The sequence below is a fragment of the Scomber japonicus genome, chromosome 2, assembly GCF_027409825.1.
Source record: "Scomber japonicus isolate fScoJap1 chromosome 2, fScoJap1.pri, whole genome shotgun sequence".
Classification (NCBI taxonomy): domain Eukaryota; kingdom Metazoa; phylum Chordata; class Actinopteri; order Scombriformes; family Scombridae; genus Scomber; species Scomber japonicus.
The window spans coordinates 35,146,263-35,168,895 of NC_070579.1; the positions used below are offsets into that span (position 1 = coordinate 35,146,263).

The 22,633-nt window shown below is 38.9% G+C and overlaps 2 protein-coding genes across 2 annotated transcripts; one reads left to right on the forward strand and one right to left on the reverse strand.

Moving 5' to 3' along the window:
* Window positions 1-12: 12 nt before the first annotated feature.
* Window positions 13-6,340, reverse strand: LOC128366723 (keratin, type I cytoskeletal 18-like; the record flags this gene model as incomplete). Its single annotated transcript, XM_053327485.1, has 5 exons — window positions 6,206-6,340; window positions 5,735-5,938; window positions 2,328-2,410; window positions 1,122-1,285; window positions 13-59 (listed from the first exon to the last, which is right to left on the reverse strand). Coding segments are annotated over exons 2-5 (492 nt in total), but the record flags the coding sequence as incomplete, so codon positions are not given.
* Window positions 6,341-15,502: 9,162 nt separating this feature from the next.
* LOC128366734 (keratin, type I cytoskeletal 17-like) lies at window positions 15,503-20,114 on the forward strand. The gene is made up of 7 exons (XM_053327492.1): window positions 15,503-15,886; window positions 16,614-16,696; window positions 16,994-17,150; window positions 18,453-18,617; window positions 18,744-18,869; window positions 19,165-19,382; window positions 19,976-20,114. Exons 1-7 carry the CDS (start codon window positions 15,503-15,505, stop codon window positions 20,112-20,114), a joined length of 1,272 nt encoding a protein of 423 aa, XP_053183467.1.
* Window positions 20,115-22,633: the final 2,519 nt, after the last annotated feature.

Here is a 22,633-nt window from a genome sequence, read left to right on the forward strand (position 1 = left end):
GTGTGTGTGTGTGCGTGTGTGTGTGTATGTGGAAGTGTGTTTGTACGGAGGAAAAGACACTGGAAGAGAAGGAGGGAGGTATTAGTCAGCAGGAATGACAAAATGAAGATATGGAGGAGGAGGAGGAGGAGGAGGAGGGGGAGGAGGTCAGAGTGAAGGGACAAAAGGAATCAGAGGAAATGTTTAAGGGTTTATAGTTTAGAGTGGTTACCATAGAACTTATATTTTGTTCACTCTGCTGTATTATGTACTTATTATGTGTCTTTTTAGGAATAAGAAGTTTAAGTTCCTGGCAGATATTCCTAGCAAACCTTCACTATTAAATAATTCACACCTTGCTTTAACATGTGATCTCTATCTGGATACTGACATTTGAATTCAGGCTGTAAATGATTGCAGGATGTGTTGTGAGCAGAACATATCGTGATCAGATCTCAGTCAGAGGTAAATGCAATTAAAAAGGTCACCTGCAGTAACTCCTCCTGTTAGTGTTGAGCAATTACAACAAACGCTACAAGTAAAAGCAGTAGCTGTAAAGCCAAAAATGCATGATTCCTGTCCATCGCATTGCTTCCAATGACAAAGTCCATGATCAGATAGGATGTAGTGATTCAGATCATGTATCAAGATAGAGATCACATGTGGTGGTAAAAAGTAACTAAAAGTAACTAAGTACATTCTCTCAAGTTCTAAGTATTTTAAGGTACTTTACTTGAATATTTCCATTTTATGCCTTATACTCCACCACAATTCAGAGGGGAATATTTCAATTTATACTCTATAGCTGCTAGTTCAGGTTAAGAGTAATTAGAGAATTCAACTATTAAACAGTATATCAAAAAAGTTCAAATGAATGCCACTTTGACCAGCTACATAATCCTGCTTACAGGTTATTAGTAATAATAATATGATCATGTAATATTTGGCATAGCAATATAACAGTGATCAGGGTATTCTCCTATACATAGTGAGTACTGACAGTGTTCTTCCTGATATTATTAAACTAATCAAAAGGGATAATAAACTTAATAATGAGTCATTGGGGCAAGAGCAGCTTTCACTTAGTGAGATGAAAGGATCTAAAAAGACAAAAAGATGTCATGCTGATTTTTTCGCAGTACATTTAGTGACCTGAAACTCCTGGTTTATCTCCTGCAGCTCTGTCATAGAACGGCGAAGGTTTGTCTGCAGTGTCACGCTGCTCTGCTCCGCCTTCCTCTTTGTCTCCCTGAGCATCGCCACCTGTTGCTCCAGGCGCCAGGTGTTCTGCTCCTCTGTCTCACACCTACGATGTCAAAAAAAGGGAGGGTTATTCATAGAATTGCTAATTATTTAACCCACGACATATACATCCACCACATATGAACTTTTAAGGAGGATGGTAAGGACAATCATTTAGATGAAGATACGTTTATTTAAATTCTGTGCTACAGATTAAAATCAGGTGGAAAGCCTTTATTTTACTGAATACTGACACATTCTTCAGTCTTGCCTAATCCTCAGTTTAACTTGATTTAAAGGGCATTCCAACATTAAGTAGATTAAGTAGATCCAACATATAGATTGTGGTTTAAGCTGAAAGATCCCATTTAGGTGCATTTCTGTGAGGCTGTGTGTTGCAGAAATCATAACTACAAGTTTAAAAAAGCCATTTAAGAGACCATAGCATCATCCTCAGTGTGTCATAAACACAGTCCAGAGTCTCACAGACACACTCAGACAGTCATGAGACCCGCAGCTATAAATAGAACAGGTGTATTTATTTCGAGCTGCAGTGTGTCACCACTGTCCTTCAGGGGTTAATGTACCACTGAGGCGGCAGAGGGCTAGTGTGTGTGTGTGTGCGCGCGTGCTGAGAGAGGTGGTGGAGGGGCTCGGTGTCACTCTGCATCAATACATAAGTGAAAATGCTGATGCTGCACAAAGCCCGGCCTGGATTTTGTATGCAGGTTGGCTCACAGGAGCGGGAACTGGCCCGAGTTAGATAACAGAGGGCTGGATAAACATTGCAGCAGAATGAAAACAGGAAGTCTTTCATACCTCTTCAACAGCTGTGCTAATACTGGGATATTTTTATGAGCCTGTGATGATAATCCTACATTGTCTCCTGGTGTATATTACTACATTACCAACACAGACAATACAGGAAATATAGAAAAATGCTTTGTTTCGTCGCTGCACATTGTCACTTTGGAGAAACAAATGAGCGCAGTATGTGTATGCGATGTAATTTTGTGCCTAATACACTAATCAATAAGCTGTAGGCTGTATTGATCAGGTGCAAAGTGTTACAGCTTTCAGGAAAACTACAGTCAAATACAGCTGACCTGGCCTGGATAGCAGCAGCTCTGGACTTCATGCTGTCAGACTGTAATGCCAGCTGGGCATTCTCCATCAGTAGCTTACCAACCTGGCAAAAACAAAAAAAATACAATAACATGGCATTATATGGAGGAATGTGCCGCAACAGTATGCATCTTTTCATCTGACTTAGACAGAGAGGTAAACGTCTTTGTTCAGTTTTGACTATCTAAAGTTTATTTACTGAGCAATGAGTGATATTTTGTATTGAATGTTTTATCACCACATGCAAATATTGCACTTGTGTTTTCAATTAGACGTCAAACACTATATCCTGTGTTACTAATAATAATAAAGGTGGCTCTGTTATATTCAAGCATCCCAGTAAGTCATGACAGCGCAACGGTGAGCCAGCATGCAGAGAACCAGGACACTGAAAACTGAAGCAGCTAAATGGAATTCAGCCTTTTTTGAATGAGGTAATGTTTTGGGAAAATACTTTTTAAAGGGATCTTTATTAGGAACACACATCATCTCATAACTTTATGAGAACATGAAAATTTGACTTTATATTTATTATGGAGTGTGTGGTGGTGGTGTACTGGACTGCATTATAATGTAAAGTGTTCCTAATAGTTTGCACCCCTCATCTATGTCTATGATTATTGTCCATAGCAGCTCATTTCCTGTTTATGTGATTAAAGCTTCCAATTATAATCACAACACTGAAAAATAGCAGGCTTAGCAAGATTTTATTATGAGGACCAAACCTAACCCAATATATTTTCATAAGCTTTTAAAGAGAGGTTATAGAATTCATTGGCATAGCTCTCCTAATAAATGAGGATCATTTTAGAGTCATTTATGTATAACTGTCAAAGTCAAATTCGAGCCAGATTCAAGCAATACTGACATATTATAAATGCTGTACATATATGGAATACATCATTTGCTTGAGGGTCGTGTGTTTAAACAAGGTAGTCACATGTCAAATCAGTTGAAAAATACAGGTGAAATTATTCAAATGGGTGATGGCTGCATTCCATTTAGCTGCTTCAGTTTTAGGGTCGTGGTGTTGTGCATGACTAACAGGGACATTTGATTAGAGCAGAGCTATTGTTTACGTTTTTGTAACACCTGTTCGTTTCCTACTATAACAAGTCAAAAATGACTTTTGAATTGCTGGAAAAACTGACAGTGATGGTGTAACAACTGTACACAGGTTTAAAATAGCTCAGTGCTCCAGTGTGTCCTCACTTCACCTCTACACTCCCAAAAAATTTGGGTGTATGTTTGGGCCAAAACACAGTAAAATCATCTGATGCTGCATTTTGAAATGCATCTATTGTTTTTTAAATGGGTGCCTTTGACACCCACTCACGATTTTGGAGCGTTGCTTTCTGTTGCCGAAAAAACAGAGAGATAGCGCAAGCCAGCTGAGCACCAGCCAGCAAGAGAGAGAGACAAGTGAATGACACATATAAAACATCATATTCTGATTATTTCACAGCGGTTACGTTCCGCTGCATAAATAAACAGCCATCAAACACTCAACAGATGATTGACTGTGAAAACAGACACGTTTAGATTAATTTTCCTCCCCTGTATTTATCCTTGTCATTCATTCATTCATTGCCCATTGCATATGACAATGCAGCAGTGAATACACTCTGTGGTGTTGGCATTTTAAAATGTGATGCTTGCAGTGAACCACAAGCATGTGCCAAATGAGGCATGTCAATTATCACTTTCAAATCTTAAATCTGGGTATGTATACAATTTGTACATGGAATACAACCACTAAACTAATCTGTTTAGCATTTTTAGTGGTTAAATTGAACAGAGGCTTCTACAGAAAGTACTAATAATGTACGGTTCTTTCCAGCTTTATTTGATTCTTGCTGTTTAGGCCAAATTATTGTTAATATGTAAAGTACTCTTCAGTTCTCATGGAGGAGGCAGACCACATAAAGGTGGCTCCTTGTCTCTTATTACACACATAAATATGAACACACCCTTATTTCCCTTTGTTGGTTTTCTTATGAGTGCAGCGCTTTTAGAAACAAGGCACACCCATGATGAAGGAAAGCCAAAGATAACATAGAATATTTCAAAACATTTATGGCAAATACATTAATTTTGTGGAGGTTTCAATACACCTGCCCCCCTTTTAAGGCCCTGTGAGATCAGTGAATGGCTGACGCTGACAACATCTCCTGCCTAATGTCTTAGCGGCTGATTACCCATCATTAAGTGTGTGCTGTAAATAAATAAAAAACAAAGTAGTTGTTGAATAGATAAATGAAAGTAATCCTACATGTTAACACTAAGGCATATCCCGGAATAATGAGACTTGCAGAGTTTACTCTTGTGTCTGTCATTAGACGTGGGAACATCAGACACTCGAGACAAGCTGAATGACGTGGTATGCAACCAGGAACAAGGGAATCATTAAAATGACTGTCAGTGATAACTACTCGAGCGTTCATGCAGAAAGAGATCAAATCAGGGAGGAGCTGAAAACCATCAAGTCGAGTCATGTGAGATCACCATACTGGCTGGTGTAAATGGTAAATGGAAAGCCCTTTGAAATAAGTCACACATTCTTTCTATATGTGACATTCTTGCTGCACGTCTCTGGCTCTAGTCCAGGTATAATGACACACTCAGCTTATAATGCTATGTGACAAGACTTACAGAACCTGAGTTACCTCTCACCTCATGGACTCATAAAGTCACACTTTTGCTTACATTTTGGCACAATGCTCATGAATGTTATCTATTCTACTTGAATGCCTCTTTAAAGCACTTTAGATGATTGACTTTGAAAAGTGCTGTGCAAATAAAGATTATTATCGTGTCAAACTACAGATCCCTCAACATACAGTATTGACAATATAATATTTGATCCATTTTCAAACAAGCAATGTTTCTCCAAAATGACTTTTCATTTCCTTTTAGCTTCAGGACAACTGAGTCTCACTTACACTTTAAAAAGTTTTTTCGTACATTAAGTGGAACTAGCTGTAGTAAACACTCATTTAGTTTTTACATAACGGGGATAGTCTCAACACACACACACATTTAGTCTGTTTCAGGTTCCAACCACAACTGTTACACGGTGGTTTTATTTAATATACCAGGTAACAGCAACAAGTCCAAACCTGTGCAATACATCAGTTATTCAGGTGAACATGCAATTCCTGGTTTTCACTTGATGTCACATGCAGCTGTCATCAGTTCTGCTTATCAACTGTGTGACTGTTTTGAATGCAGTCACTGCTGTTTGATTATTCAACCCCTGCTTCGGTTCTCCACCAGCTGACATGGCCCTTTTTGTTGCAGTGACGCATGATATCAGCATGAAATAATAAGGTAGCGTGTCTGCTGCACCTTTTTTATCAATAAAAACTACAAGGTAAATGAGCCTGACCTGAGCACGGAGATCCTTCACAGTCTGCTCCTGTTGGGACCAGTCCTGAGAGCGTGAGCTGCTCCTGATGCCCCATTCGGCTATTTGGGCCTCTAGCCGCCGGTTGGCTTCCTGCAGCCTGTTCACCTGCTCCAGGAAGCCCTTCAAGCGGGCATTCAGTCCCAGCATGGTGTGACTAGAGTCCTGCAGCAAGTCCATGGAAACCTGAGAGGGCACACACCCAAATGTTGACAGACACACACAACGAGCCGCTGACATTTCCATATAAACTAATGACACAACATGTCCAATAGTTTCTATGATGGGAAAAACATTCAGACAGTATGTGAGTGTCAGACTTACTGTGGTTACTGCAGAGTGCATAAGCAATAACATTAAGTTGAAATTTTCACAGCAAATAGTCTGCCACTACGTGAGATCACAAGCTGCCTGAGGCGTTGACTTAGTAAATGTTTACCTAGTGATACTCACCTGAGGCAACGTGGCCTTCCAAGAATAAAGCACAGTAAATTTAGTGATGAGGAAGCAGAAGTCCCTCAGTGTGTTCTCCTGGTCACGTCAAGTCAATCCTCACAGCTTAGCTACATTCCTCTACAGTGAGCTGGTTGTCATTTTCTCCTTCCCTACTGTGTCCCGAGTCATCATCAGCAGGATCCTGAGACAGAGCAGAGAGGCTGCCGTTAGTCCGACGTTTGTGTGTCAGTCTGTAGTCTTCAGGGTCAGCCGCAACAGGGATGTCGCTCCCTGTCCCACATCACCTCCCAGGCAACATTTGGGACAGGGGGAGAGCAGTGGGGTAAGCACTGGACACAGTGCTTACATCACCAGCACTCTGGGGCCCTTTGTACTCTCTGATCCAGGATTACTGAGCTGCTTTCAAACAGGCAGGAACACAAGCTGTGGAGGGAATGTTCAGGGAGACACAGTGACAGGACATGTGTGTGAGTGTGTCAGTCTATGTGTGTGTGTGTTTGAGTGGTGATTTAATAAGGGGTTACATATACTATATTTATACATAAATACCCTACATTGTCCTGAAGTCCTGAATAAACACTTTGTGCAGAGTTACATATTGCTCAACAACAGTCTTGGCAAATAACTGTGTTTGTGTCTGACTCTCTGGGTTAAAGGTGTTATCTTCCAAATGTTTTAATTTGTATTTATATGGATAATGAGTCATTTTTTATTTTGTACTGGATCTGTCATAACAACTAAAGCAAAGATGTCAAAAAATCTCCATTTAATTTTAAAGCTATCTTCTACAGCCAGCAGATTGTATGGTGAATTGACTTTAATTATATAACACCCTTCTAGTCACTAATCGATCACTCATACAATACAAATAGTACAATACATGCCTACACCCATTCACACACTCATTCATACTAATGGTAGAGGTAGAGAATGCCATGCAAGGTGCCAACCTGCTTATTGGGAGTGATACAGCGGTTCCTATCCAGAGTGCCCATAACGTTTCTATGTTACCCATTCCCATGTACACTCACACACTGATCACCATCAGGAGCTACTTGGGGTTCAGTATCTTGCCCAAGGACTTGAGGAGGAGACAGGTATCGAACCACCGACTTTCTGATAAGTGGAAGAATGACTTACATGTGTAGGTATGCTGTCGTCACAGACAAGAGTATCATAAAAATAGTTTAGCTGTCATCTTGAGATTATTGTATTGTAAGTGTTTGTTTATGCTTAGGGTGTGGTATTTAAATATTCCATCCAATGTTGAAAACCACAAGCTATGATCCAAATGTAAACAATGGGTTGGTTCACTTATCATGAAAGCCTCTGACCTCAATATTGTAACCCCGTAAGACTCCATAATAGATTTCCAGGTTGTATAATGCAAATAATGACACTACACAGCTACTCAACTGTGTAGTGTCATGCTGCTAAAGCTGAGCGGTGGTCACTGTGGTGACAAGAGGAAATGACATAATTAATGCTAAAATGTAGCATAAAGGATAGCTCACAGGATTGGTGGCGTTTATCAGCTCGTCATGATAGGTGGTGCTAGAAGCTTAGTAGTGTGGTTAACTCGCATTGTTAATTCAGTCAGCTAACAAGATAACATGCTAGCTGAACGGGAGCATACTAGCATAAGCCGGTCACATTAACTCTGTGGGCAGTTGCTAACAGGACAATAAGTTATTTGAAAGATGTATTTGTGTCTCATAACTGTCTGCAAAACCTCTTGTTCTCTTGTGTGCAGACTTTTATACTCTGGCAGAGGACAGTTACACAAAAGTGGATTGTGCAAGAAAGCTAACCTTCCCACATTTTGGACTCTCGCTCTGTCGAAACTTGCTATTAGTCACAAAGTCATGTGAAATCCATCAAATTTCAACTTAACATATTAACAAGGGAATTTACGTCACCGCTGCCAGTAAATCTTCTGACTGTAGTGACTCAGTTGATCGTATCAATTTTCCCAAGAAATGTTCATGTAAAGAAGCTAATATTAGCCACCATAAGCTAGTGGTCATACCAGAAGAGTCTTCTTTTGTTAGAGGAGAATGTGTTATAAAGTGGCCTTGCTTTAATAATGTGTGATTAATTTATAAACACACAAAAATGTACTTTCCAAAACATTTTATAGATATAAAGAACATTTTTGAAGTATTTGAAGATTTGAACTTTTGAAGATCCGTTAAGTGTGAATGCTAGTGATAATTATGAATCTCACTGTTAGAAAAGGTAACTCATATCTAATTTCTTTCTTTGTTTTCAAAAAGCCACTTTTGTGAATCTGCAAACACTGCATCTGAGGCTTTGGCAGTTGGGGAGCAGCCAGTTGAGCTGACTTTCTCATGTGGTTTTGCTGACAGTTTGTTATGGTTTTCATCCATCTGCATGGTCAGAAAAAGAGCGAGAGATGAACCGATAGAGAAAGACAGAGCGGCACAGTAAAGAAGGGAACATTTTTTAATCACTAAACACACAAGAGGCATGCAGACTACCCAAAAATGTCAGACAGGACATCCGTGCAACTTATCGTCACACTCCCACACCCTCTTAGTAAGGTGTAAGATGAGGACAGCTATGATAATGGCAGCAATTAATACTTTAGTCCTGGAAAAACAATACCTGTTAGGGCGTTGCAGTCAGATCCTCTACGGGTGTCTGGGACAGATGATTTCTGTCGAACGGGAATGCCAACGAGCCTGTTTCTCGATGTCATGTTGCTTTCACAAAGTTCCCAAGGAATCACCTCTGTAGCATGACATTCACAGGAATGTTTGGTGAGGGTGATCACATGTCTGAGGGCTACATGGAAAGGCGGGTGATGACTTTTTAGCCAACCTTCAGCAGCAGAGGTGGAGGAAGCTGAGGTGGACACTGCCTACAAGAGAATGAAAACAAAAGTCAGCCACAGATTACGGGTTTAGCACTGAACAGTCTTAACAGCTCCCTCTTGTACATGACCTCTGTGACTTTACATTCCTCTGCCTTTGTTCTCTGCAAGGGTGGGTGCTAAGGAGCTCTTTGATCGTTTCTCATGTGATCCTTTGTTTTCTGTACAAGGAGCCTTTTTACTGAAGGTGTCTGACAGACAAAAAAAGGAAACACCTGTTGTTAAAAGATGCAAATACTTTGATCTATTCTCTAACAATTATAAAATATACTCCATTGCCAGGCTGTTTGTGTCTGTACATGATATCATTACACAAGCCTCTTGAGTTCAGGATTGGAGGGTATTGTGATTTAAATCCAAAAACTGCGTAAGGGATTATCTTCACATAAACTCTTTACCAGATTGTGCTGTAGGGGCCACAGTATGTTAAGCTAAAGCATGTCTCATGTGGTTTAACTCGCAGTGTAAATGTAGTGTATGAGGTAGAAACTGCAACAACATGTCTCAGAACACTATAGTCAACCTGGGAGCCTCAGGACATATATCAAGCACTCATTATGCATGTTTCTATTGAAGATAATTATTACAATCTTTATACTATTTAAAGCTTTACATATTTTCAACAAATCAATACATGTACTGTAATGTGTCCGTTGTAGTGACAAGCAGAATCAGCTCCCCTAAGCACTATTTCAATTCTTTTAGCTCACTGTTTTCAAAAAAAGATAGTTCAGACAAACCAAAAGCACACTAGTATCCAGCATTAAATGGAAGTTAAAGACTAGCTGGTGAAACTATTGGAGTATTTAGCATCCAAAGAGCCAGATAAATGCAGTTTAAAGAATATTGGACTTACATTCATCAAGTGGCCAGAAACACAACCCCAAATCAATGCCAATGTCGCTTTGTCTCTGCTGGATATGTAAACAGGAATCTGATTTGCCATATCAACTATATGATGTGATACTATATCAACGCTGTGTTTGGAGCTTATTCTACTCCTAGGGTGTTTCTGCTAAACAGAGTATTTAGTTAGCTGGATAGCGATAGCCTCAGGAGTTCAGAGGGAGGCTAGGAGTAGAGCTGCTGCTCCTTCACATTGAAAGGAGCCAGCTGAGGTGGTTTGGGCACCTGGTCAGGATGCCTCCTGGACGCCACCCTTTAGATGTGTTTCAGGCACATCCAACTGGGAGGAGATTTTCATCTCTCATGGCCTGGAAATGCCCTGGGATCACCCAGGAGGAGCTGATGAGCGTTGCAGGGGAGAAGGATGTTCGGGTTTCATTGCTTAGCTTAATGCCACCACAACCTAACAGCAGAAAATGGATGAATAGATCTTATTGGCAGAGCAATCAAGCATATTTTGGACAACAGTTTTTCCAACTTAGTGGAAACAGTTCATCATGTTTCAGTACCACATTGGCCTGTGCATAAACATCCATGAATAAATTATTAACCCAGTTCGATGTGGAAGAACTGATGCACAGAGCCCTGACCTTAACCTCGTCCAACACCTTTGGGATGAAATGGAACGCTGACTGTAATTGTGGCCTTATCGCCCAACATCAGTGGCTGATTTTGAGTAAAGCCACATCATGTATCTCTATATTTAGCAATTGAGAACATGACTTCAGACTCAGGAAGATTCAATTCCCTGTCATCTGAAAAGAGTTCTTCACTTCTAGTTCCACCACACAGTTGCAGAACTTCACTGACACACTCCAAGAATCAATAGGCCACTCCTAATGATATTAAAATGATCTTGTGTGAAATAAAAGTTTGCAGGGATCAGAATGGGCACACTTTCAATCAATAACTTTTCCTTATCTTTTTAATTCTATCATCCAAACCCACAATGCCTTGATCATTCCAGCAGGGATGGGTAGTTAAGTGGTTGCCGTCTTGCATAACAGACCCCCCACACATAATTTCAAAGGTGATTTACAACTGTACAATGAAGAAAATTCAATGGAACAGTTTCTGCCAAACATGCATGTATCCAACGGGGTGGTTCCTCCTTTGCTGGCAGGGAAAGAGAATAACAGAATTGATTAGGCTATAATCTGTCATTAATGTCCATCTCAAATGCTGCTTTACATCATCCCACTGTGGTTTTACCTAATGAGGACTCATGGCAAGAAGGAGCAACAGAAAAACAAAATATATAAGTGGAGCAACTTTGAAGTTTCAGCATTTCCATGAGGATGTAAAGACTGAATTAACCTGATTTTCAATAGACTTTCACATTTTGTATTAATTGCTGGTTTTATATTAATTGTTTAGGATTAACACTGGAAATTTAAAAGAAATCTATGAATTCATTATCAGCAAATATTTGTATCACTATTCACAAATATATGCTGTGACGGTTCTTGAAAAACAATTATCTTAGTGATGAACAGTTTGACATTTTGCGTAGTGCCTCAGGGTTACACAACACTCGCTTTTCACAAAACAATTACACTAGGAGTGCCACACTTAGCTGTCAAACACTGTGATGTAGAGGAAGGATGGGCAAATATTTCAAACAGCTGAACAAGTCAGGGCTGGGTACTCAAGGTTTGTTTCTGTCAGTTAGAGGTTAGAGGATAGGGGCTGGTGGATGGTGTGTGGGTACACATCTGCTTGGGTGAGACGCCTTTTTTGTTAGATCGAAGCTGTCTGCATGTGATACCGTGACAACACCATGAACTTAAATTATAATGTCAAGACCAGTGACTAACAGATCAGTCTGGTACACCAGATGGTTTAGAGTGGCACAGAGACCTTAATTCACCCTGCTGTGTTTAAGCTCTGAATTTTCAATATGGCATACAGTATTTTATCTAATATCTTGAGCTTTAAAAGTCTCATGTGAAATGAATTATAAAAAGAGTGATTATCTCTATGATCAAGTATTATTTGAATAAATGAAATGAGCTAAATTAAACATTGTAAATGCTGAATGAATCTGTCATGAAACCTATTCACTATTAACATTAAGTCTTTACTATTGCTGAGCCATAATGTTTATGTTAATGAGCCTACTTTAGTTATTTAGGCCTGACATTATACCTAGTACATTCCAACTGAGACAGTGTACTGTAAGGACACATTCATTTGAAACTGACCATGTTGCCAGTTTTTAATATTTCTCGCAGTCATCCAGGTGGCGACTTGCTTTTAAAAAGCATCAGCAGTGCATGATGAGTACAGTTTACACAGGTAGTTCTTTGAATTTAGCCACTAGTGAAGAATATGACTAAACAGACAAATCATGGGGTACATTAGCCGATTAGCATTAGCTTATTAGCATTGGAGTCTTGGTCGCACTAAATCTCCCAGAGATGAACATAATTTTGCCTCTCTTTATTAAGAATTCATGTTTCAAGAAAACATGCTCAAACTGCGTCATTTTGTTAAAAAATTCAGAGCTATGTCTGAAGACTTTCATCCAACAACCTCAAATCCCTTGATTAAACTGCTTTGTTTGTATGTGTTTAAATGTCTTTATAACCTTTAAGAGAGATTGTTAACCATTAATCCTGGTTTAACACTGGTTAAGCACTTATGTTAGCCTGTCCTTACAATGAACTTATATTTTAAGGGCAGCGCAGGTTACGGCAAGGCAGCTTTTTCGTTGGAAATGACGCTGATAAAAACAATGAGTGTGAATAAAACGTTCCATTGAGCTAACTGGAATTGCAGGATTGAGTAATACATTTCTATAGGTTTGTTCGTACTAGTCTCCCCTTTCACATTACACATAGTCATTTGATTCAATGTTAACATAAAAATAGTACATCACACAGTGTCATTCAAACCCTAGTTTCAGCTCCTGTGTAACCAAAGTTCAAAATCTTTGTGTTGGTCTAACACTAATCTTCCTAATCTTCATGTCACAATTTGAGTGTCATCTCCATTGTCAGCTTTACTCTAGTTGTGCTCCTGTGTTGTTAAGCATTTCTCCTGTATAGTACATAAAAGATGCCTGTCTGATGACTTGCCTTCAGGGCCATACATGGAACAAGTCTGTACTTTTAACACTCGAGAAATGTTTTCAGAGAAGTGTGACTAATTATTTACCGGTTCAGTGGAGGTTTCCTACATTTCTCAGCTATTAAAGCAAACTTAAAGATAACCATTAAAAAAGAACACATGATTACAGAGCAGCACCTGCTAGTCCACCCATTAACTGCTGTACAACACCTATCAAGTACCTCTAAATGATCCATTTTATATGGTTCCCACTGATAATTACACACTATTTAAATGTTAAATGGCCATATTTGGATAAATATCTGCTCTCATGAGAACAGGCATGTTTTATAGGAACCAGAATATTTAGTCTCTAAATGATTAGCAATATTTAAAACAAGGCTGCTTGGTAGTTGTATGGTAGTTCAGTATTATCTTCATGGTGTCCTTGTTTATCCAGTATGCCTCTTTTGCTGCAAATAACATATTTAAACTGCACTCTAAAACAGTAGGCAAGCACAGGACACTGCAAAACACTGTTGTACTCATCTCAGATCTCAGCAGTCCATCCAAGTACTGAGCTGTGGGAAGGCAAGGGGGGAGGGTAGGGGGCATGTTACTGTCACCTGAATTAAAATATGTTGACAGACTGGCTAACACAGTCCTGCCAGCATCTGATCAAATGAAAACATGATGATAATCCCAAAGGGAATTTTTTTTTCAAAAACAGTAATCAAGGTGTAAGATTGCATAACATAAGCACATTTTCATGTTCTGGGCTGTTGTTCAACTTTTGGTCTGAAATGAAGATAACATTTGTGTTCTTTTAGCAGGGGAAGAACTATGTCATAATAATACAAATAAGGAATATTGTACATTTACATTTACATTTGTTTTAATATGATAAGAGACATTTTCAAATATGAGTTGTTGTTTTCTGACAACTAATCCAGAAAATGCACATTTGCAGTGTGTCTGTATTGAGCCTCCAGTGCATTTGTTTCAACACACAAGTAACTGCAGGTGGATGAAAACATGGTAGCAGTAAAAGTCATCTAAGGCCACTGTGAGCTCATATTAGCTGTTCTGCAAGACAACCCGCAGTATGAGTGAGATTAAAGATGAAGTAAAATAAAAATAAATAAGACATCAAACCGCCTGAAACGTTTTAACAAGCTTCCCACCTCCAGGAGTATACGAGAATTCATGTGCAAGCATGACCCTAAACAGGACAAGTCCCTGATTCAAACTGTTACATGAGAGGATATACCTAAGCACAGCAGAAGCCCAAGGCAGCAATACACTGGCACAAGCAAACTGAGCAATAAACTTGATATTGGTGTAATATTAGAATTGTGCCTCCATTTGACAACATCATAAATTTAATTAAAACAATCTCTAAAAGAGTATCATGTTCTAGCTGGCAGTGACAGTGTCTTTGTAAACAGTTCCAAGTGTGGGTTACAATTTCTGAAAAGGAGTAAATAAAGTAATAAATCATTTGTACAATGATGTGATCAATATTATGTGTAAAAAAAGGATAAATACTGATGACCCATGTGAAATTAGTAGTCCATTTAAACCACCACCTTGGTCCACAATGAAATATCTCACAACTATTAGATGTACGGACATGACATTTTGTACAGACATTCATGTCCCCTAAAAGATGAATCTTCTCGCACCACCAGGACATTGATATTTTGGGGATGTTTTTTAATGAAAGCTGTTAGATTTAGGCTATAACCCTGAAATTCAGTACAAACAATCACATTCCACAAAGAATGACCCCTAATGGCTTTTGATCCCATGACTTTTCATCTAGTGCTAATATGATGGCAAAATTTTAATTTGCACAATTTTTTGATGTGTGACCAAACATCTGCCAAACTTGACAGCTATACAAACAGTGCAAATAAAATGAAGCACAGACTGACTTAGTCTTGAATATTTTGGCAAATGTTCAAAACCTTAAAATTAATTATGTTTAAATAGATATACTGGATCACAGCAGTAATAACTTAATTGTTTTTATAAACGAATAACCCTTTTGTAACATAGGTGTGAGTGAAAGTACAAGTACAAGTGAATCAGTTGAAGGTTCCAGCGAATGAACCACAGAAAAAAACAATTAGTTATTCTGTATTCCGCCTGAGAGATCACATTATCTTAATTAAAGGCGGCGGCTTGAAATCGTCCCAACTAACTCACCCTGACAGCCGTTATAGATGGCCAACCACACACCTGAATACCATGCCACCACACCCTGCGCCCTCACACCTGTGATGAGAGAGCAGCATCTTTCCACCTAACTGCCCGGCCGCTCCCACTTCCAGGTGAGCGACTATAAAGTCCATCCTCCAGGGCCATCTCAGCACCACCTCTTCCACACCACCTGCCGAGCTTGTTTCAGTGATCACTTTACCTGAGCAGAAGTCATCATGACCGCCGTACTCCGCTCCGGATCCTCCATGTCTCTGTCCTCTTTGCCCATGGGATCAAGGCGATCTTCGAGCGTCTATGGCGGGGCTGGTGGTAGAAGCGTCCGGGTGTCCCACGTCTCCAATGGCTTCGGCGCCGGATTTGACCTGTCGAGCGCGCTCGGAGGAGGCTCAGGAGGTAACAGCTTGGTCGTGTCAGGCAGCGAGAAAGTGACCATGCAGAACCTCAACGATCGTCTTTCATCTTACCTGGATAAGGTGCGCTCTCTGGAGTCCGCCAACACGAAACTGGAGCTTCAAATCCGCCAGTGGTACGAGAGTCAGACCCCGACTGTCTGGGACTACAGCAAGTATGAGGCGATCGTTCAAGACCTGCGCAACAAGGTGAGCGTCTCTCCTCCTCACTGTCTCACTGAAGACCAAAATGTCACAATATTTTAAATAAGCTCTTTTGTTGGCTACTGTAAATTGATAATAATCATTAGAATAAAATTGTCTCCCTTAAATAATGTTAATAGGGATTTTTTCAGTCTCCAAAAGCCTTCTTGGTTCCCCGCGTTAAACTAATATTCAGTGAAAACTTGAAAAAAAGGAAACTTGAACAAAGCCAATTAATAAAAATGATTTTTTTTCATGTTTATGTTAAATTCTAATCCATATATAACTTAAACTGACTTTTTCTACCTTGAAAGTGAGCTTGTTTATTCACCACTTAATCATGGAATACAAGCATTATATAAAAAAACCCTCTTCTTTTATTCCAGTTGTTTCATATCCCATCAGCATCATCATCATTATAAATGTAATTCACTCACTGAAGTCTAGCAGGCACTGTCACTTGATGTGCCTGACTGAGTGATGATTAATATACAGGATGTGTATGTGCCGCTTAAATTCCTATGAATTAGTCAGACACTTGACCTTTAAGATGAAAACACATTCATTTTTTTTATTTCTCACTACCACCTACAAGCACATCAACTACAGAGGAATGCAAGTCGAGCTTAAAGAAAACAATTGTGGGATGAGTCATGAACCATAACATTAATGATGGTATAATATGTGGTTGTGAAATGCCTGACAATGCTCTCTTTCTTTCTTTTTTTTTTAGATCAGTCTTGCTACACAGGACAATGCCAGGCTATTGCTGCAGATTGACAACGCCAGACTGGCAGGAGAGGACTTCAGAATCAAGTGAGTGGAAAATTTATGTCAAAAGTTATAATCCCTGAGAGGTGAAATCCTAATTAGCTTTATTAAATTTTACAATGGCAGAAGCCTGGCATTTTAACAGATGTAACTTAAAAGCATACCTCACTGCAATATGTGTTTGTTCAGATTGTGGACATTTTGTCAGAAGGGTGTCACGGTCAACTGACGATAAAACTAGTGGAACTGGTTTTTGATGGAGCGTCACCTTGTGTTTTGTTGGTGGTTCTATCTAATTCAGCGGGTGCAGTAACGTGAAACTCTGTGGTGTTTCGCTAACAGGTTTGAGAATGAGCTGGCAGTGCGCATGTCAGTGGAGACTGACATTGCCGGACTGCGTAAGATCCTGGATGAGCTGACCCTGACCCGGTCTGAACTGGAGATGCAGGTGGAGGGCCTGAAGGAAGAGATGGTCTATCTGAAGAAGAACCATGCTGAGGTGAGAGTTCTGCTGAGCCCAGGTACCAAATCCTCCTTGATACGGTGAAAAACAAAACATAAATCTTATTCAGTGAAATGTTCAGTGAAATATGATTGATGCGTTCCCATCATAGTCCCTGAGAAGTACAGTTGCCAAGAGAGATCAGACAATTAAAATTGTTTACCAGGAGAAAGTCAGATAACGGTTTGCCTAATGTCTTCTAAGAGATGTTATCATTTGCTTATACAAACAACAGATTATGCAAAACTTATCTGCAGTGCCTTCAAGTTATGTATCTCAAGGTAAGAGCTGCCATTGGCCCCAGGGTACTGCCAAAGTAAATGACAGATCATCTGATAAGACATCCCACACGATTCAATCTTTATTTATTTATGTCAGTGCTCAAAAAGATAGACAGTACATCAAATAAGGTTTAGTTTGATGAAATTGTCTGACATGGGATCAACCTTTTTTTTTCACTAATATGTTCATTAATGTGATCTTGTGTAACTTTTGTTGAACACCAGCCAATGTGGCTGCAAGCAATCAGATAATCAAAATTGTAGCAGCACAAGTAAAGAAGAGTCAGTGAATCTACTAAGTAATGTCAGTTACACAATATCTATTTGTTTAAACCTGTAAGTTGTGAACACAACACTGACATAGCAACTTTTTAGTTGATATGGCAAATGTATTAGCAAACAGTAGCTTATTTGCACATCCAATAGATATTTGGAGTTCTACTTACTGCCACCTAAATCCAATATTCACTCTCTTTGAACTCTATTTTGGTATCCACCACCTACTCAGGGACCTATCAGGTCAGTGAGTCGCTAACTGTGTCTGTTAGCTGTGGTGATGAGCAGGTTGTGTACTGTGGGCTTTTAGAGGTTTTTCCTCTGAATACAGCTGTCTACTGCAGCTGAAAACAACCCTATGATAGCACTGAGAATGAACCAAGACAGTAAAGTAGCAGCAGGACAGCTAAACAATGAGCTGAAACTCACTATAAAGCTCCATAAAGACGAGAGGAGATCCAGATTCACTGATAATTCTCTGAAGGTTCATTACTACAAGCAAAGCCTCCCACATAATTTAATACATTGTATAGAAATATCAAGTAAAGCCACTTTTATTGTTGCTTACTTTAGCTACCATAAGCCAATGCTTATACCAGACCAATAAGGCTGTAACAGCACACTTTAAATGTACTGAACTGAATAACGGAAGGTTTTGTTGCCACAAATTCAACATGTGATTTCGAAGACTGTTATATCCAACTGCTGCCTTTAATGTGGATTCATTTGGGTCTGGTTGTAGGAGATTTGTGCTTTGCGAAACCAAATTTCTTCAAGCTCTGTGAATGTGGAGGTGGAAGGTGGACCACAGACGGACCTGACCAACATGATTGATGAGATCAGATCTCAGTATGAGAGCATCAATGAGAAGAACCGCCTTCAAATGGAGACTTGGTACAAGGCCAAGGTGAGAGGAGCAAGATGCCACATTTCACTTTATAAAACCACATTCATATAATCTCATATTGTGTCTGCATTTAAATGAAGATGTGTCTAATTGCCTTGTCACAATTTTCACTTCATTTTCTTCCAGTTTGACGAGCTGAACAAGCAGGTGGCAACCAGCACAGAGACCCTCCAGACCTCCCGCACTGAAATCAATGACCTCAAGAGGACCCTGCAGTCCCTGCAGATTGAGCTGCAGTCCCAGCTCAGCCTGGTAATGACAGCTCCCATATACACAGATGCACATGTACAAACTAGGAAGCTGCAGTATTCTTCACTAGCATACAATATATAACTGTTGTGCTCCTGACCTTTCTCTTATAGTTTAGTGCCTCAGTGCAACATATATACCATAGTGACATATACAAATGACTAGACTATAATTAGAAGTTGATTAGTCACCTTTTGTTTTGTTTTTTAGTACCTTTTCAGAAACTGAAGTTTAAACATGACTTAGAGAAGAAGCAGTTAGTATGCAGTAAACTCATACTTCATTGTCTCCTGTGCAGAAATCTGCCTTGGAGGGCACACTCGTAGAGACAGAGTCCCGCTACAGCCTGCAGCTGAGCCAGCTCCAGGCCATGGTCAACTCCCTGGAGTCTGAGCTCGGCCAGGTGAGAGCGGACATTGACAGGCAGGCCATGGAATACAAGATGCTCCTTGACATCAAGACCAGGCTGGAGCTGGAGATTGCTGAGTACAGAAGACTGCTGGATGGAGAACTAAGGTAAGGGATTTTGAGCTGTTTGTGGTTCTCAAAGGGGGGGGTCATGTGACCCCTGGGGATTCCCAGGAAAAAGGAGAATAATTTATTTTCACTATAGTTCTGTCCATATGTAACACAATGATAGAAAATGTGTATCTATTTTGGTCATTGGTTTTTATACACGTTTTGTAATGAAACATGAAAATCTGAGGACCCTGAGACAAAACCTTATCAAAAGGGGGTCTGTGGTCTAATTTGTGTCAGTTCAAGGGGTCCTTAGCATGTATCTGTTGATTCATTTTATATTTCTTGCTGAGTCTGATGACACCACTCTCATGCATGTACAGTAAATATGAAGCTACATTCATTAGCTTCATTAGCTTAGCTTAGCACAGAGACTGGAAAGAGGTGGAAACAGCTAACCTGTCCCAGAACATTTTTTTATTAAGTGTAGAACTATGTGTTCAACATCAGTTTCAAACTGTTTGAATGGAAAAAATAACTTTGTTTTGTCTGTCCTTTAGTGTGGTTGAAGTAGAGGTGGTCAAACGTAAGTTCACATCACCACTTTGTATTTTGGCACTTTTTTTATGTTAGAATTACATATATCATAGATTAAATTTTGATTTGAATTTCTCCTCTGCATTAGAACCGGTGATAACCCAGAGGAGGAAGGTGGTGATTGAAGAGCTTGTCGATGGAAAAGTGGTGTCTCGCACAGAGGATGTGGACACATCAATCGTCAGCCCATAGTTTTGAGAAGCCTTCCTGGATATATTGTCCAAAAAAAAAATAAGCAAAGCCAATACAAGGGTTTAAAAATGTGCAAGAAGAACTTTTTTTTTTGGTGTTTTTTTTTTTTGGAGATAGAACCAGATTATGCATGTGAGAATAGGGATTATTACTGTATTTAAATTATATCTTCATTTTGTATTACCCCTTTTATCCAAATCCCACTATACAACAACTGTACAGATAACCTTCCAACCTGCCTGTTGACATACCAGATTTACTCGTTGGGTGGCACTGTGAGCTTAATCAGTCTAAAAGGAAAATACACTGTTGTTGAATTTCTTTCAGCCTTGTCTTCTTTGCTTACTAGATTAAATGGATATACAGAGTGATCATTTTTTGGGTCATTGTTAATATCAATTAGATAGTTAGCTCATAAATAGAATGATGATAGACGATGTTTGTGAATCTAATGATAATGACGTTTCACCTTGCCAATGTTAAAGATGTTAAATGTAGCATTTTTATAAGGAAATATTCTGTGTTATCCTAGCACTATGACATAAACAAATGAGATGACTGACAGTCTCTGTGAAACATTTGTTAAAATCAAGACCACACATCCAATAAAGTTTATGTCCTGTTTAAAAAAAATATTTGTGTCTTTTTCTTCCTCCATGCACTTGTTTAATCTCCTTTGGAACAAAAATATAAATAGGAGTATAGGCTACATACTGTTGTGTTCAATCACCTTTGGTTTTGTCAGTCAAAACATTCATCATATTTTCCTTTGTAAAAGATAACAAAAACCTAATTTTAATAGAATCTATTGATACCAAACTAACAACAAGCATAGTGTTGAAATTCACAGCCAGGAAGAGGTGTAGAGTCAAGAGCTATCATGGTCCTGAATCAATAAGACCCTCTCACTATCTACATGCAGTGTTTTCAACTGTCCTCTAGATGTCGGTATATTCACAATGATGAGGTCACTGTTGTTAAATCCTGACTCTTTATTAAAGTCTTGAATATATGAATATTGTCTTTACACAGTAGCAGTTTAGTTCAGGTCTACTTCATAATCAGAATGTAACTAAAGGAAATACTTTGTGAATACTGAATATCATTGAGATTAGTTTAAGTGTTAATGACACTATTTAAAACGTAGGGCAATGTTTAAATTACTGAGTTACTGATATAATATATTATAACATTATGCATGTTCACTGTTTACTCAGTGTAATTTTAGCCATCATATATCTTAGCCAAAATGTCCATGACTGTGAAGAACATGATGGGTTAGTGTGCCTTGACACTATGCCAAATAGATGTATTGCAATAGATGTAACTGCTGTTCCAGATGTTGGGGGTGAAATGTGTGTAAGGGATCTAACACTGTTTTTCTGTTGTCTGTCATTGCTTCTCATGTTCTGTATGCTTTAAGAGTGATTGAACTGGGTCTGATATAATCAATATTTGAAGATAATTTTGTGTGACTTTGTGGACCTCAAATTATTCCTATGATGAATAGAAATTACCTTCATTAACAACACTCCCTTACAATCACTGACTTTTATTATAGCTTACAGGAGGTCTAGGCTTCAGCGCTCCCCTCATTGTGCTAGTGCTTAGCTCAGTGTCTACTCTTTTTCTAGTGTAGTTGAATTTTATTTGAATGAAACAAATTAAATATGATTTTTTTTCATTTTTATACATACATCAGCCTCCAGAGACACAAAATCCATAAAATAAAATAAAAATGTCACTGTTTATCAGCTCCCCCTTAATATTTAAAGAAATCTGCAGATCCCCAGGAGTGAAAATATTCCATATCTGAAAGAAAAAGGGCTAAAAATGTTTTAATTTGTTTTCCTGAATCATAAAATAATAAAAATTGTGATAATTGATGGAGAAAAAAAATCAACTTTACATTGGTATTTTTCTTCTAGGATAACATTCTGGAATATATAGTAATCATAGTCATACATGTTCTGTTTTCTGAATAAGGATCAGGAGTGTTTAGAAGATACACACTAAACTGAATATCAGTGTGGAACATTGGAATAGGAGAAAGAACAAGCCATGCTAAAGTAAGGGCAACATTTTCAACATTACTGAATAGTTATTGCAACAAGCACTTTGCAAATGACTGAATCAAAGTTGTTTTTTTCATGAAATAAAAGTAGTTTATACAGAAGGCGTTATAGCCACAGATATCCAGCAGGGGGCTCTGTCAACAAAACCCCGAAATCAGCAACCCTCACTACTCTGAGTCTCTGTTATCTCCATTATTTTTTGTTTGCACAGACAGGACTAAAGTTATATTATTATATATATTATATCACAATTTTCCGTCAAAGAATAATACACACAGCACATATAGGGAAAATAGAGTGGAAAGAGTTAGATTTTGGATGTTTGTGAAGAAGATAGACAAATCTGTCTGTCTCTTTTAGTCTATTTTTTCCTTTCCAGGAATTATGTCTGATTATTTGCAGCTTTTCAAGGCAATTCTGTAAAAATATAATTAATCATTTCTA